Here is a 15697-nt window from a genome sequence, read left to right as displayed (position 1 = left end):
CCCCACTGGCCCCCACGTGCGTGAAGAGCAGGGAGTGATATGGAGGACTGCAGACAGACAGTTGAAAGGGAGGAACATGGATGGCATCTGTGACAACCCCTACCAACCCCAACAACCTCCCCGCCCCCTAAAGTAACAGCCTCGACAGGAAGCTGCTAAAGAGAACTCTTAGAACAGTGTGATTGGGATGGCGTAGCTCTCCACAACTGGTGGTTTCTGACAAAGGTGTGGGAGGGGAAGGACTCAGTTCTCTCTCTCTCTCTCTCTCTCTCTCTCTCTCTCTCTCTCTCACACACACACAGTGAGTATACAGATGACACAAAATGGACTATAAAATTATTATTTTTATCTTTACATGTTTTGGGGGGGTTACCAGGGTGGGGGACTGACACAGAAGGACTGGAAAGTGAGTGTGATGGACAGCCATGATGTAAAATCCTCAGAGAATCAATAAAAATGTGATGTTGGGAAAAGTGGCCACTCCTAGAGTCATTCTGGTCCTGGGCCCATTTCACGTCTATAGAATTTTTTTTTTTTTTGGTTCTTTTTTTTCAGAGCTGGGAACCAAACCCAGGGCCTTGCGCTTCCTAGGTAAGCGCTCTACCACTGAGCTAAATCCCCAGCCCCTATAGAATTTTTATTGTTGTGCATGCCCGTTGAGTTTCTTCGTTCACTCAGCCAGTGTCTCTCTGTGCCTCTGCTTCCCAGATTGCCACCTTCTCTAGCTCCCTCCCCTGACAAAGCTCAGTGTATAAGCAACGGGCCTGCACTGCGTTACTGAGTCACACATGTTAATACATCCCTATGCCTTCTTTCCTTCTGTTAATCAGCTGCCAGCCTCCAAAACTATGGCTTCTTAAGCTCTGTGCCGGGATCCCACATGGGGCCACACAGCTGAATGCAGGGTTTGAACAGAAAACTTGGCAGCAGCGAAATGCAAAACGACTGAGTATTTCTGTCGGCACTCGCCGATGCTGGGTTGAGTGATGTCACTGCAGCCTTGGTTCTGAACATACGATGTGCACACTTTGCACTGTGCACACCACCACCACAGAATACCAAAGGATGCTGCTTGAAACACTCGATCGTATGTTTCCGACTGCATGTACAAGGCTTCCCGCTCTTATAGGAACTCAGTGGCTTCATTACAGAAAACAAGACTGAATTTCCTTCTGCTGCTCCTCGGAGGCAAGTATCAGATCAGTGAACTTGGGGCTTTGCAGTTAGCATGCTGGACTTTAAGAACTGTTGTTTGAGTTATGGACCTCAGTTGTTTTACTTTAAAAAAAAAAATCATCCAGTGAGTTTTGGTTTGGGATTAGGACAGAATTTCCAACAGCGTCTGAAATGTCTGAAATGGCCCTAATGGTGCTTCTGCCATTTTGTGCTGTGTATTTGTGTGACGGGACATTCTCAGCACCGGTGATCATAAAACTAAAATAACAATCAGCTCAGAAAAAAAATGTTGAAGACGCAACGTATTCCACAGTGTCCAGTATCACACTGTGGTTTGGTTCTTTATGTAAAATGAACAAGCATCTCATTAACGTGTAAACTCGCTTAGTGTCTGCTTTAATAGACAGCGAAATTGTATGCATGCCAAAGAATTGTTTTAAAGTAAGCTTCTTTATGATCGCCCATCAGCAAACACTTGATTTGTCGACCCATTCTGTTTACTTCTACACCCAGCCACAGAAACACTTCTGAGATGAAAGGGCAGTCACAAGTGGAAAACTTTTTTTTTTTTTTTTTTGGTTCTTTTTTTTCGGAGCTGGGGACCGAACCCAGGGCCTTGCGCTTCCTAGGCAAGCGCTCTACCACTGAGCTAAATCCCCAACCCCACAAGTGGAAAACTTTTAAGAAGCCCCAATTTAAGCCACTAGTCTGGGGTACGCACCACACCACTGTAGGCAGCAAATATTAAGCCCCCAAAGATCTGTGGGAGCAGTTGGTTGAGGCAGGTACATGATATAGAAATAGGAAGGGGAAATATTGGTTGGAAGACATCCCAGATAAGCTCCCCATAATGGCACTGAGGTAGAAAAGAACTGTGGAGGTAGGAGATGTCGCAGAGGGGCCAGGCATGCAGTCGGCCTTGGGTAGACATCACTGCCTGTGTCCACTCTAGACATCCTGTTGGCCAGTGCATGATGAAGGATAGTGGGCCAGGAAGCCTGGGTGACAGCAGCTTCCAGGATGCTCTCAAGGTCAGTGTTACGAACCGTGAGCATGTCGAGATCACTGCAGGGACAGCTTATGCCATGGGAGGTCAGAGTGAAGTTACCAAGGGGCAGGTGGCTTCTCTATTCCCTTCCTTAGACTCTTGGAGTTTGGGAAGGTCTAGGCCCCTTCTGCACTGCTTGACACCCTTCCCATTTTTATTTTTTGTGTGCTGGCGCTGAGGACACTCAGGGCCAAACTCATTCCACTCCAGCTGCTCCACTGCACTGTGCTTCCAATGGTCTTGGTCCTTCAAACTGCACCCCTCCCCATGGACCATAACCTCACCCCTCCCCATGGACCATAGCCACACCCCTCCCCATGGACCATAACCTCACCCCTCCCCATGGACCATAGCCACACCCCTCCCCATGGACCATACTCACACCCCTCCCCATAGACCAGAGCCTCACCCCTCCCCATGGACCAGAGCCTCACCCCTCCCCATGGACCATAGCCACACCCCTCCCCATGGACCATACTCACACCCCTCCCCATAGACCAGAGCCTCACCCCTCCCCATGGACCAGAGCCTCACCCCTCCCCATGGACCATAGCCACACCCCTCCACATGGACCATACTCACACCCCTCCCCATAGACCATAGCCACACCTTCCCCATGGACCATAGCCTCACCCCTCCGCATAGACCATACTCACACCCCTCCCCATAGACCATAGCCACACCCCTCCCCATGGACCATACTCACACCCCTCCCCATAGACCAGAGCCTCACCCCTCCCCATGGACCATAGCCACACCCCTCCCCATGGACCAGAGCCTCACCCCTCCCCATAGACCATACTCACACCCCTCCCCATAGACCATAGCCACACCCCTCCCCATGGACCAGAGCCACAACCCTCCCCATGGACCAGAGCCACACCCCTCCCCAGGGACCATAGCCACACCCCTCCCCATAGACCATACTCACACCCCACCCCATAGACCAGAGCCACACCCCTCCCCATGGACCATAGCCACACCCCTCCCCATAAACCATACTCACACCCCTCCCCATAGACCATAGCCACACCCCTCCCCATGGACCAGAGCCACACCCCTCCCTGTAGACCATAGCCACACCTTCCCCATGAACCATAGCCACACCCTCCCCATAGACCATAGCCACACCCTCCCCATGGATCAGAGCCTCACCCCTCCCCATGGACCAGAGCCTCACCCCTCCCCATGGACCAGAGCCTCACCCCTCCCCATGGACCAGAACCTCACCCCTCCCCATGGACCAGAGCCTCACCCCTCCCCATGGACCAGAGCCTCACCCCTCCCCATGGACCAGAACCTCACCCCTCCCCATGGACCAGAACCTCACTCCTCTGCATGGACCATAGCCACACCCCTCCCCGTGGAACATGCTGCAGGGCAGCTTTGCTGAAGACCTTTTCCTCGTGAAAAGAAAACTCTAGAAATCAGGCAGCAAGGTTTATAGTAAAGAATCCCCCCTTCTCCCACAAGAATGTTCATAGCCTCCTGAGTTCTCTCCTCAGAGGCAACCTCTGACCACCCCCACCCCTTCCCCACACATTCCTGTTCCCAGAATTTTCTTTTTAACAAATCGATCTTTCCTTTACTCCTGATCCCACCATGGAGGGTCTTTCCCATCAGGCTCTCGAACGTACCCTCCCCAGTCTCAACTCCACCCACAGAGTCAGACTCTTGCCGCCATCGCAGTCCTGCTCCCTGCCACAGCATAGTTTAAAAGGTCGTTATACAGGGCTGGAGATGGCTCAGAGTTACGAACTTGCTGCCCTTACAGAGGTCTGGGCAATGACTTCCTACGAAACGGCTCACAACGGTTTAGAACGCTAGTTGCAAGGGCGTCTGATGCCCTCGTCTGAATTCAGTGATGCATATACACACACGTAGGCGAGACACTCATACGCATAAAGTAAGGACATCTAATGTTTAAAATAATTGATGGGCTGGAGAGATGGCTCAGTGGTTAAGAGCACTGACTGCTCTTCCAGAGGTCCTGAGTTCAATTCCCAGCAACCACATGGTGGCTCACAACCATCTGTAAAGAGATCTGATACCCTCTTCTGGTGTGTCTGAAGACAGCTACAGTGTACTTATATATAATAAATAAATAAGGCTGGGGATTTAGCTCAGTGGTAGAGCGCTTACCTAGGAAGCGCAAGGCCCTGGGTTCGGTCCCCAGCTCCGAAAAAAAGAACCAAATAAATAAATAAATAAATAAATAAATAAATAAATAAATCTTTAAAAAAAAATAATTGACACGAGCTTGCTTACTCCTTTGAGTAATGACCACCCATAAAACTACACACAATTTCTTTTCTGATCTGCGTTCCCTAATCTCTTCCAGCAAAGAAAACCGCAATTAACCAATTGCTTGCATTGTCTTCTAGACCATTATTACACGTATTAAATGTACACCAATTAAAGCAAGATATTCTTTTGCTTTCACTCACAGGACCGAATGGGATTCATGCTTTCTACGTCGACTCATTTAAAATGTAGTAATAGATTGTAGGAGCGTTCCCATAGCAATTGGTAAGAGCCTCTGGTTGCTTTCTACAGCTGAACATCCAGTCTCATGGACATAGCCTAGTCCAGCCAACATTCCCCGTCACACATCAGATAGTAAATATTTTAGGACCCATGAGGTCAGAGAGTCTCTGTGGAAAGTATTTAGCCCACTTGTGCAAGAGTGCAGGGACAACATGGAAAGAAAGGGACATGACAACGTTTCAGTAAGATTCATTTATGAACAATGAAAAGAATTTCCCAGAAAGCTCGTGAATCACGGAGACAGAATTTTCCTTTTGATTTTTAAAAACTATTTTTAAATGTTAAAAGCTAGGTATGGGAACTCACGTCCTGGTAATCCCAGCACTCAGGAGGCTGAGTCGGGAGAATCACCCTAAGTGTTAAGGTCAGGCTGGCTACAGCGTGGGACCCTGACTCAGCCCTCTTCCCCAGAAAATGTTAAAACTCTTCATAGTTTGAAAATGCTGCGCAAGGCCCTGGGTTCGGTCCCTAGCTCCGAAAAAAAAAAGAACCAAAAAAAAAAAAAAAAAAAAAAAAAAAAGAAAATGCTACAAAAGCAGGCAAAAAGCCAGATTTGGCTTCTTGGTGGTAGAACACCAGTCCTTGGCTTATCCAACCAGTCCCTGTTAATGAGAATCAAATGGTTTGGGGGCTTTGCTGGGATGTGCACTGCACACGCATGCAGATGCTACGGGACAAGCTCCAAGAAGGGGAATTGCTGGACCTTCGTGGTTCTTACTTAATAGATGTGACTAATGGCTGTGCCGATGTGTCCAGCAGCACGGCACAGGACGAGCTGTGTCTTCACAGCCAACTGCAGGCCCAGGTAATGGCTCATCTGAGCCGGGAAGGCCAAGGCGCCTTGGTCGTCTCCTCTACATGTTACTTACAAAGACGTCGCCATCTTTCGGCATGCTTAGCTGCTACTTACGTTTCATGTTTCTTTCCTATCTTGTTTTTTTCATTTCTTCTTTCTGTTTTTGAGGCAGGTTCTTGCCCAGCCTGGTCTCACACTCACAATCCTCCTGCCTCAGTCCCTTGAGTGTTGGAATTATAGCCACCATGCCTAGCTCTGCTGTGCATAAACGTTTATTGGTCTTTTCTTTTGATACTGTTTTGACCTCTATTTTTATTTTCTTTCACTACTTTCGGCTTGTGCCTCTTATTTTATCCTCCTACAGCTTTTTAAATTTTTATTTTAATGGATATAATTACATCATTCCCCCCTCCAACTCCTCTCATAACTCCCCCCTACAACTCTCAAATTTAGAGCTTCTTTTTCTTTATTATTCTCACACACACACACACACACACACACACACACACGCACGCACGCATACACGCATAAGTATATGAATACAACCTCCTGCTGATTCCATCCACTGTTGCATGTATGTATATGATCATTTGATCAAATGATCAGGACTGATCATTTGGTATTGGATATCAATAGTGAAGACTCAGCAGCCATAGCCTGGTCTGGCCTCAGACATGTAATACTCCTCTCTCCCGCTGGGATGGCAGGCACCCGGCTCTTGTCATCTCTTTTGCACATGCTGTTCTTTGTGCCTGGAACAGGATGCAGAATGCTTACTTGCCCGTCTCGGAGCAGGAGCCATGGTCATGTCTCTGTCTCCAGCTGGCCACACTGAGCTAGACGCAGCGAAGGTCTCTCTCAGCCTCGTTAACTGAAGGGACAAGTGGATATTTCTTTGACCCACCTACAGTCCGTTGTAACAAAGAAGACATGGGCAAAGCATGTGGTGTGAGGTGTTGAACAGTGAAGTCCTGATGCAGCAGGGCATGGGAAGTCTGTCACGAATTTGTGAGGGAATGAGGTGAGGAGGAATCTACCAGTGCTGTGCCTGAGAATGGCCAATCCAAACTCTGACTACAAACTCTACACTATAACCCCAGCTCCTGCTAGAGTCAAACATCACCCAGTCAGAACTGGTTTCCATTTGTATGGTGGTAAATCAACACCAGAGAGAAAACAGGATCTGTGTGAAAATAGCCCTCCCCACGGCTCTCCTACAGTGAGCTCAATGCACTTGTCTTTTTCTAGTCTGATCTGACTCAGTGACTCTTTCACCCCCTAGGACCCTAACTTGCCAAAATGTTGACTGTCTACTACAGGCCAGGTACAGAAGTAGAACCTTCTGGCATAGCCTGTATAGACAGTTTGCCAACCACAGCTGCTGGCTGGCAGGCATTCAGCTGTCAAGACAAAGGAGACAGCCAGGGAGCACCAATGATCCTCATAGAGGGCTAAGTTGTGTTGAAAGCATGAGCCTTATGCCAAACTCCTATTCTAGCCACTTACAGGTACTCTTCAGGCCTCAAGCTCTTCATTGCTAAGCTTCCTCGTGGGGCTTTGGCAGAATAGTGTGTTTAAACTGTGTGAGACCACATGCAGGCAGTGTGGCAGGAACTTCAACAAGCTTATCTTACGACCTTTAGCAGGCTGAGGTACCTTTTCTAACCAGGGGGGTCTGCAAACTAACCTCTGAGATCCCTGGAGACCCAGAGTGGATGTTTGAGGCTCCTTGCAAGGGACTAGAAAGCCATGTCAGGAACATCCTCCACAACCCACAGGGACCCTGAGGTTGCTCCTCCTTGGGTAGCTTTCCCCAGCTTCTTCCTTAAGAGATATGAATAGAGAAAAGCAAAGGGAAATAATTCTATGAAGGAGCAGGGCTATGTGCAAGAGAATGTGTTTGGGGATCATAAGCCTGGGAGAGCCTGTAGTGGTTTGAATATACTTGCCCCACAGGAAGTGGCACTATTTGGAGGTGTGGCCTTATTGGAGGAAGTGTGTCACTGTGTTGGCAGGCTCTGAGGTCTCCTAGTGTTCAAGCTTTGCCCAATGTAGAAGACAGTCTCCTCGTCCCTGCTATTGGATCAAGATGTAGAACTCTTGGTTTGCCTGGATGCTGCCATCCTTCCCACCATGATGATAATGGACTGTACTTCCTAAACTGTAAGCCAGCCCCAGTGAAGTGTTTCCCTTCATAAGAGTTGCCTTGGTCATGGTGTCTCTTCACAGCAGTAAAAAGCAAACTAAGACAGAAGTTGGTATCATGGACTGGGGTTCTGATGTGACAGCTTGCTTGTATTTTTGTCTGGAGGAGTGTGGGTCTTGGGACTTTGTATTTGGAAGGCAATGGAATGCTTTAACTGGGGCTTAATGGGTTATCCTACTAGGGATGTGGAAAGCAGTGGTACTGGGGGCGATTTGAACTGTGAGTCCCTGTCTCAAAAGGTTTCAGAGGAGGATTTTAGTAATGCTGCCTACAGATCATTCTTGCAGTATTTTGGTAAAAAGATGGCTGCTTTTTTGCCCGTGTCTGAAGCGTCTGCTTGAGGCTAAAGTGAAGAGATTTAGATTAATTGCATTGACAAAGAAAGTCTCAAAAAAGCCCAGCATAGATTTTTGTCCTCTCATTTACTCTCATGAAGATGATCTTGATCAAGTGTACCAAACTTAGAAAGGAAAAAAATACAAAATGCATGATAAATTCATATGTTAAATTCAAGTATTAGGGGCTGGGGATTTAGCTCAGTGGTAGAGCGCTTACCTAGGAAGCGCGAGGCCCTGGGTTCGGTCCCCAGCTCCGAAAAAAAGAACCAAAAAAAAAAAAAATTCAAGTATTAAAGGGCACGAGTAAGTGGAATAGAGCTAAATCTTCTGTTCAAGGATATTAAATGGAATTAAGGGAGTGGTGACCTCAGAGCAAGACCCCACCCTGCTAAGCTTGTTGATTATGCATTTGCAGTTGAACTAAGGGATAGGTGTATTATGTTAGGCATTACTATGACCTGGTTATTTACACTTAGATATAAGGCTATATGATTGTGTGTCAGGCTGATAAGGGATGGACTGTGATGACTATTCTTGTTTGTCAACTTGACTATATCTGGAATTAATTATAATCCAGAACTTATAAAGATCTTGTAAAAGGGAATTAAAGAAAAACTTAGGTTCAGGCATAGGTACACACCTTTAATCCCATCACTCGGGAGACATAGGCATGCAGATCTTTGAGTTCAAGGTTAGCTTACGGAGCAAGTTCCAGAACAGTCAAGCTTAGGCAGTGAAGGAGTTGGTAAACAGAAAGTTGGTGTTGATGTAATCTAATTGGGCCAGTGGAAGGGGCAGCCCCCAGCAAGCAGCAGAATTTAGCGTCTTCAGCCACATGGCTCTGGCTTTAGAGTCAAGAATAGAAGAAGTTATCGGGATGATGTATGCTGGCTAGCTGGAGCTAAGAAATTAGCAGTGATTAAGAGACCAGCATCACTTGGTGAAATCTTCTGGGGAGTGTTTTCTGAGAGCACAAAGAGACTGTGTTCTAGAGATAGGCATTACGCTGGCAGAAAGACTTGGTAATGTGTAAGAATCACCCAGGTCATACTAATTTTGAAGGCCTAAAGGGGTCATGGAGAGCAACTGAGGCTTGGCACCGTGAGAGGCCATGGGAGACCATTGGCGAAGACACCAATTCAGTTGCAGTTGATGGCCCAAGACTATGCAGGGGCTATGCAAAGAAGTTGAGGCTTGGCACTATGAAGAAAGCCTAGGAGAAGCTATTAGGGAAGCCTCGTTGGAGCAGTACACCCCAGTGTATTGGAGATGCCAGTACCACGGGGTGATCACCAAGAGCAGCAGCAGCAGTGGAGTGGAGTCAGCCAGACCCTAGAGTGCCACAGAGGGCAGAGCTGGAGAGATGACTCAAGCTCTTTGGAGGAGCCCAGAAGATCGTACATGGATATCAGACATTGGAACAAGAATCTGTAATATGGAGGTTACCTTTCAGAGCCCAAGATGTTCAAGATGCCACAGCCTTGGGATTCCTGCTAAGGAAAGCTGCTGACAGAAATGGAACCAGCCCGAGAGAAAGAGTTGTGTTGCAACCAACAAAGCAGAAAAGAGTTGGACATCAGACACGGAGATACAGAGTTTGGAGTTCTACATCTTGACCCAAAGACAGCCAGAGAGAGACTGTCTTCTGAGGCAGCCAGGAGGGGCCTCTCCCACACTGGGCAGAGCTTGAGCATAGGAGCCCTCAAATCCCGCCTACGCAGAGACACACTTCCTTCAACAAGGTCACGCCTATTCCAGCAAGGCCACCCCTCCAAACGGTGCCACTTCCTATGGGCCAAGCCTATTAAAACCACCACAGAGCCCAAGATCCCTATGAGTTTCAAGAGGCCAGAGTGCATGAAGCATAGGGGTGGGGGATGGCTCAATGGAAGAGAACTTGTCCTTGAAAGGGACCCAAGCTGTTTCCAGTATCTACATGGAGGTCACGACATTCTGTAACTTCAAACCCAGGAGATCTGATGCCTTCTTCAGAACCCCCCCCCCCAACACACACCCATGCATGTGTGTATGTATGCATGTATATGTGGGCAAAACATACATAAAAAACTTTTTAAAAATCTTAAAGTCAAAGCATTTACTGAAACTCTTACAGAGGGTTTTTTTTAATTGTGTACACATGAGACAATACCAGGAATAAAAAGCATCTTCTGCATACTTAATGGCAGACACAGCACTAACTGGTTTGTATGCAATCACAGCTCATCATGTGTCAGCCCTTCCAAGCAGGTTTTCACCAATTCTCTTACTAGTTCTAGGCCAGTGTGTTTCTTCCCTAAAGGCAGGAGAAGTTTCCCTCTGTGGGCCATGCCCTGCTTTGGTGGGTTAACTGGGCAAAGAACAGATTCAGAAACCATCAGGTGTGCCTGCAAACCGTCACCTTGGGTTTCAGGGACAATCAGAAGGAATAGGGCTGTGACACACAGTGCCCAGCCTACAACTTCAGCTAGTTGCTATATACCTGCTCCAAATAAGAGGGAGAGGGGGACAGAGAGAGAGGGAGAGAGGGGCAAGGGAATGGGAGAGGGTGAAGAGATGGGGGAGGGAGAGAGGGAAAGGGAGACAGAGACAGACAGGCAGACAGACAGACTGACTGACTGACCGACTGACTGAGAGATTCCGGTAGCCAAAAATCAGAGAATTCATGCTTCTCTTTGCAGGCTCTCTAGAGCCCGAGTGCAGCCTGGGGTACTACTAACTGGGCAGACATTCCTTGCCGTCTGAACTGGTTTCTAAGGGAACAAGCCAAGCCTGGCAGGTTTTCTTGCAGAGATCCTCCTAGTAAGGGAAAACATTATACTCCATGGATTTTTTTTTAAACAATAATCTTCATCTAAACCACTGGTCACTTCTTCCTCAGAGTTTACAACCATTTTCAAGGTGTCTCTAGACATTGGCAACTGCCCCCCACAAGAATGCTTGCAAGGATCCAGCTCGGTCCCCATCCCAGTGCTCTCACCAGGCTGCCACAGCCACAGTGCCCATCCGCAGCATCTGTGCTGGCCCAAAGATTCCTCCTGCCCTTCTCCAAAGTTATTCATTGCTGCTGGATACTGATTTACCCAGTGCGCCATTTGAAAGACATGATGGGGCAGAGTCTAAGGGCCGAGGTAAAGGGTTAGTGCTTGGTTGCCGACAGCAGGACTTTTTAGACTCTTAGGAATTACGGTGCACGTTGTGAGTTCACGCTGTGAGTCTTCCCAAGAGGGCTCAGGGTACACATTTTCTGCAGCTGTTTGGCATGGATCTTTAAAGCATTTCCTGTGGCCATGGAGCACAGTTCAGAAACACTGTTCCACAGAACCCCCAAGAACAAACCTACCGACCTCAGTAGCGACCTCCAGTCGCTATCCTTCCTCTGTGGCGTTAACCTGGCCCTTCTCTCATTCTGGCTCCCCCTAGGCTCTGGAACCAGAACAGACTTTCAGTTGCCTGTCTGTCTGTGATTGCCAGCCACTGTTTTCTCCTCAGTCTGCGAGGTCCCGTGGAATCTGACCACCTGATTCCAGCACACACCTAACGAGAGACGAGTGAATGAGGAGTGATCCTGTAGATCCTGCTGATACACACGTGGGAAGGTCTTAGGATTCTGCAAATATTGCATTTAGTCCTCAGTCCTCACAGGAGGCCATGGCCTAGGCGATAGCCGCTCTATTTTGCACTCAGGATCCCATAACCAGCCAAAGCCAGGATTTGAACCCACAGAAGCTGGTACCAGAGCTTAATTACTAACCGCTTTTTTTTTTAATGGCCTAAACTATTTTCCCTGTGTCTTAATAAATTCACAAATTTCATTTTGATTCTAGCAAGCGATGACACCATGATCTACATCTCTTACATTGAATTAGGTCTAACTTGGTAGGGTACTGAACAATTTCCTTGAAAAAAAATGTTTTCCAAATAGGCACCTAAATAAAAGGAAACCTGAGTTTTTCAGAATGTGTACATATATATTTGATGGCAAATCTATCCATATACCTCACAGTTCATGGGTTCAAACCCCTGGTCTACAAGCTGTTAACAAACATTCACTGTGCTCCATTGATCCATTCTCTTTTGCAGACTAAATGTTGCTGACTATTACCCTGGGAACAGCACATCTTCCTGACTATACTGAACACTGAGACCTCCCCCACCTCCGAAGAACAAGGCCAAGCTTGTTCTGGAGGGGCTCTTTCTTTATAGCTAGGTGACTGGCTCTGCTGTAGGCAGCAAAGTTACCTTCACCCCTTGTGGGGCAGGGCTGGGGATGTTAATCAAGGGCTGTCTCAGGTCATCTGAAAAATAGAATTGGAAACAATTTAGAGGCTGCCCCCTGAGATTCTGTTTGGCTCCTTTGTCAAGCTCAGTCTGTTCCCAAAGTCATTCCTCTCAAGCCATTTGCCAACAAGAAACATGGGGTACAGATGGGGACCCAGGACTCACTTGGGGTAACCAAGGTCAGGCTTCTGCCTTCCCTCCTGCCGCTGAATCACGAGGTCACAGGGAATGATGAATCGGTTCCACATAGCCTCATATACACCCCTTCCTAGACCCATTCTTCATACCCCTGTGCCCCAGCTTCTAGGTGGGGTTGCTCCTTGGAATCCACTAAAGTCTGCAGGGTCTCAGAAGGCAGAATGGGGCACGGCCTTGAATTCAGTTCTTCCTACCTTCAAAGTCCCCGATAATACCTGCGGTCTTCTGGGGCCACTGTTCTGTTGGATCCCCAATACTGCGTGAAGTGTGTGTAGTGGTGCACATCTGTAATCCTGGATTCGTAAAGTGAAGGTGATGGGAATCAGAAAGTTATTGTTAGCATTAGCTACATAGCTAGTTCAAGAATATGGGAGACACTTTTCCACAGCAGCACATATGAAAACACCAGTGCACTTGTATTTATGTTCTTTTATATATATATATATATATATATATATATATATATATATATATATATATACATATATATATGTATATATATACACACACACATATATATGAATATGAATGAGGCAGGTGCATGTGCGTGTCTGTTTGTATGTGTGTAGAGATAAGAACATTGGTTCAGATTCCTCAGAACCCTCCCTCCCAAGTCAGACATTGTGACAGAAGGGTTAACGAAGGAAAACTTCTAATTCGGGCAGGAGACGGGTCTCTAGCATTCACTTGGGTCTTTACAATTAGGCTGTATAGTCATGGGCTGCTTCACGGAATAAACACATTCTGAAAAATACTGTTAGAGCATCTCATCATGGTATAAGCATCAGAGAGGGTACCTATTCACAGTGAGGAAACATAACATCACTAGGCAAAACAAACAAACAAACAAACAAAAAAAACCCAAACCCTCACAGGACCACCATGGTCCTGTGGCTCCTCGATGCCCAAACACTGCTGGGCAGCACACAACTGTGCTCACACACCAGGTGAGCTTCTGTCCCGAGGGAGGGCGAGTCAGGGAAAGCGTTATTGTTAGTGCCGAGAGGGGGCGTGTTGGGAGGGAGGCAGAGAGAAGCACTTTCACTTTTTACTTTGTAGATGTCCGTGTCATTTGAATTTCTAAACCCCTGTTCTTATTTATAGCTATTTTTGCCTCAGAGAAGTTAATCGATGAATTCAACCTCTAACATCTTTTGACTCTCTACTTGGCTTGGAACAATGGTATTCCGAATCACAGAGGGATCTGGGGCCCAACTTCCCATAGAACTGGCGAGTGCTCACCGGCTGCCTGCTGTACACTGGGCATAGGAGTGAGGCCTGGGAGGGCGAGGTTCTGCCGCTTTGGCGTGAATGGAACCCAGTCAAGAAGGAAAACAGGAAGTGGAAACCAAGGAAACTAATAACTGAGGAGAAATGACTACAGGGAAAGACTTCCTCAGACAAATGTCCCTAAAAGTTGGGTGGCGTTTGGGTGGCATTAAAAAGATGGGTGCGGGGTGGGGGGCTGTCTGCCATACCAATAAACATTTTCATTTGGTTCTGTACACCAAGATGCACCACATCACAGGACAGCTCAGTCCAATGACTTCGATTATGGGCAGATGAATCCTCACTGGGGAGATGTGAGGGGTCATCCCACTGTGTCCCCAGACTGGAGAAAAAAAATAAGTGTCCTCATGGGTAAAACCCAGTCATGGAAGAAATTATGTTACTAGATCAAAGCAGCTTCCCCATCTCCAAGTCAGCAAGGGACAGAACCATATGCCAAAGTCCAGACCACACCAACAGTGCCATGAGTCAGCGTGTGGAAAATCACATTCATGCCGCCGCCTCTTATAAAGGAAACAAATGCCCACCCCTCTCTCCAGCTGTAAACCGTGTCCCTCTGGTAGGTTTCTCCCCCAGGGGCCTCTGGAAAAGGTGTGAGGACAAAGAAGAACTGGGCGGGGAGGGGTTGGTGCAAGGTGTCCTTTTCTCCCCTTAGTCATCCCAAAAGATGGCTCCTTGTGCTCACCCAGTCAGGCAGAGGGTCTTGTGGGAGGTCAAAGGCCTCAAGGGCTGTGGGAACCAAAGCATGGAGCTTTTTTTTTCTTCTCAACGTTACATGTGAGAACCTGCCTGAGGCTGGACCGGGGTCAGAGCTCTGATAATGAGAAGCAAGTACTGGGAGGACCTGAGGGAAGACCACAGCCACCCCAGGCGTCTGACAGCAGTGCTCCAGGAGGCAACTCCCAGGAAAAAGGTCAGCTTTGGGCCAGTTACTACAACAGTACAAAATTTACAGGGTGTCAGAGCCTTGTCTTAAAAGCTGTTGATAACCGTTGATATGACAAGCCTAAATAATTTCAATTAAATGAAACTACCAAAATTGCAATAAATTGAGTTTGAGGATAAATCAAACACTGGAACTAGAATCGGTGTGGTCAGTTTTAACACAGTCTTCCATTTTCATTTACTTGAACGCTGTAGAAAAGCCGGTTGTTAAGGAACTGTGGAGTGCAGTTTCTCTGTTTCATAGCTGTGGTAGGTGCATGGACCCACTGGCTGCAGTGACGGGCAGTCCCAGAGGCTTAGGCGCCTTAGTGACTCTTGCACTAAGAGTCAGCTGATGCCTCCTCCCTCCATTCCACAAAGGATCCTCTGGCCTCATTCCCATCCCTTTCAAGGATCGCAGTGCAAGAGCCGTCTCATCTGCTCGCCTACAGGTCATGAGATCACTGGAGACGGGAGAGGAGAGGAGAGGAGAGGAGAGGAGAGGAGAGAGAGAGAGAGAGAGAGAGAGAGAGAGAGAGAGAGAGAGAGAGAGAGACAGAGACAGAGACAGAGACAGAGACAGACAGAAAGAGAGACAGAGAGAGAGACAAAGAGACAGAGAGAGACAGAGAGACAGAAACAGAGACAGAGACAGAGACAGAGAGACAGAGGTGGGGAGACGCTGGCCTTTGGGGAGAAACAGCTCACAGTGAACACTAGGAAGACCTAGGCATGCCTGACAGAACCTATGACTGACTTGAATGAACTGCGTGCCAGGTGTGGCTGTATGGAAGTTCCTGTTAAAGGAATCTTTCTGAGATTTTCTTTCAATGTGTGTGTGTGTGTGTGTGTGTGTGTGTGTGTGTGTGTGTGTGTATACACGACGCTCGCATATA

General features: G+C 47.6%; 1 protein-coding gene across 8 annotated transcripts in view; it reads left to right on the top strand.

Moving 5' to 3' along the window:
* LOC120096689 (uncharacterized) overlaps positions 1-15697 on the top strand; it is a 34817-nt gene that overhangs the window by 5158 nt on the left and 13962 nt on the right. For 5 of the 8 annotated variants that reach the window (XR_010057619.1, XR_010057616.1, XR_010057615.1 and 2 more), the window contains one exon: positions 831-14790. The exons of 1 other annotated variant lie outside the window; for it this stretch is intronic. Coding sequence is in view for 1 of the 7 variants with exons in the window: in XM_039092875.2 (XP_038948803.1) it covers positions 14660-14790 (131 nt within the window). In the remaining 6 variants the exon portion in view is untranslated. The remainder of the gene's footprint in view (positions 1-830; positions 14791-15697) is intronic. 2 more of the 8 variants (XR_010057617.1, XM_039092875.2) reach the window with 2 other exon arrangements.

This window comes from Rattus norvegicus, chromosome 14 (genome assembly GCF_036323735.1).
Source record: "Rattus norvegicus strain BN/NHsdMcwi chromosome 14, GRCr8, whole genome shotgun sequence".
Lineage (NCBI taxonomy): Eukaryota > Metazoa > Chordata > Mammalia > Rodentia > Muridae > Rattus > Rattus norvegicus.
The sequence above is the reverse complement of the archived record's forward strand: the minus strand, read 5'-3'. Positions and strand labels throughout refer to the sequence as shown.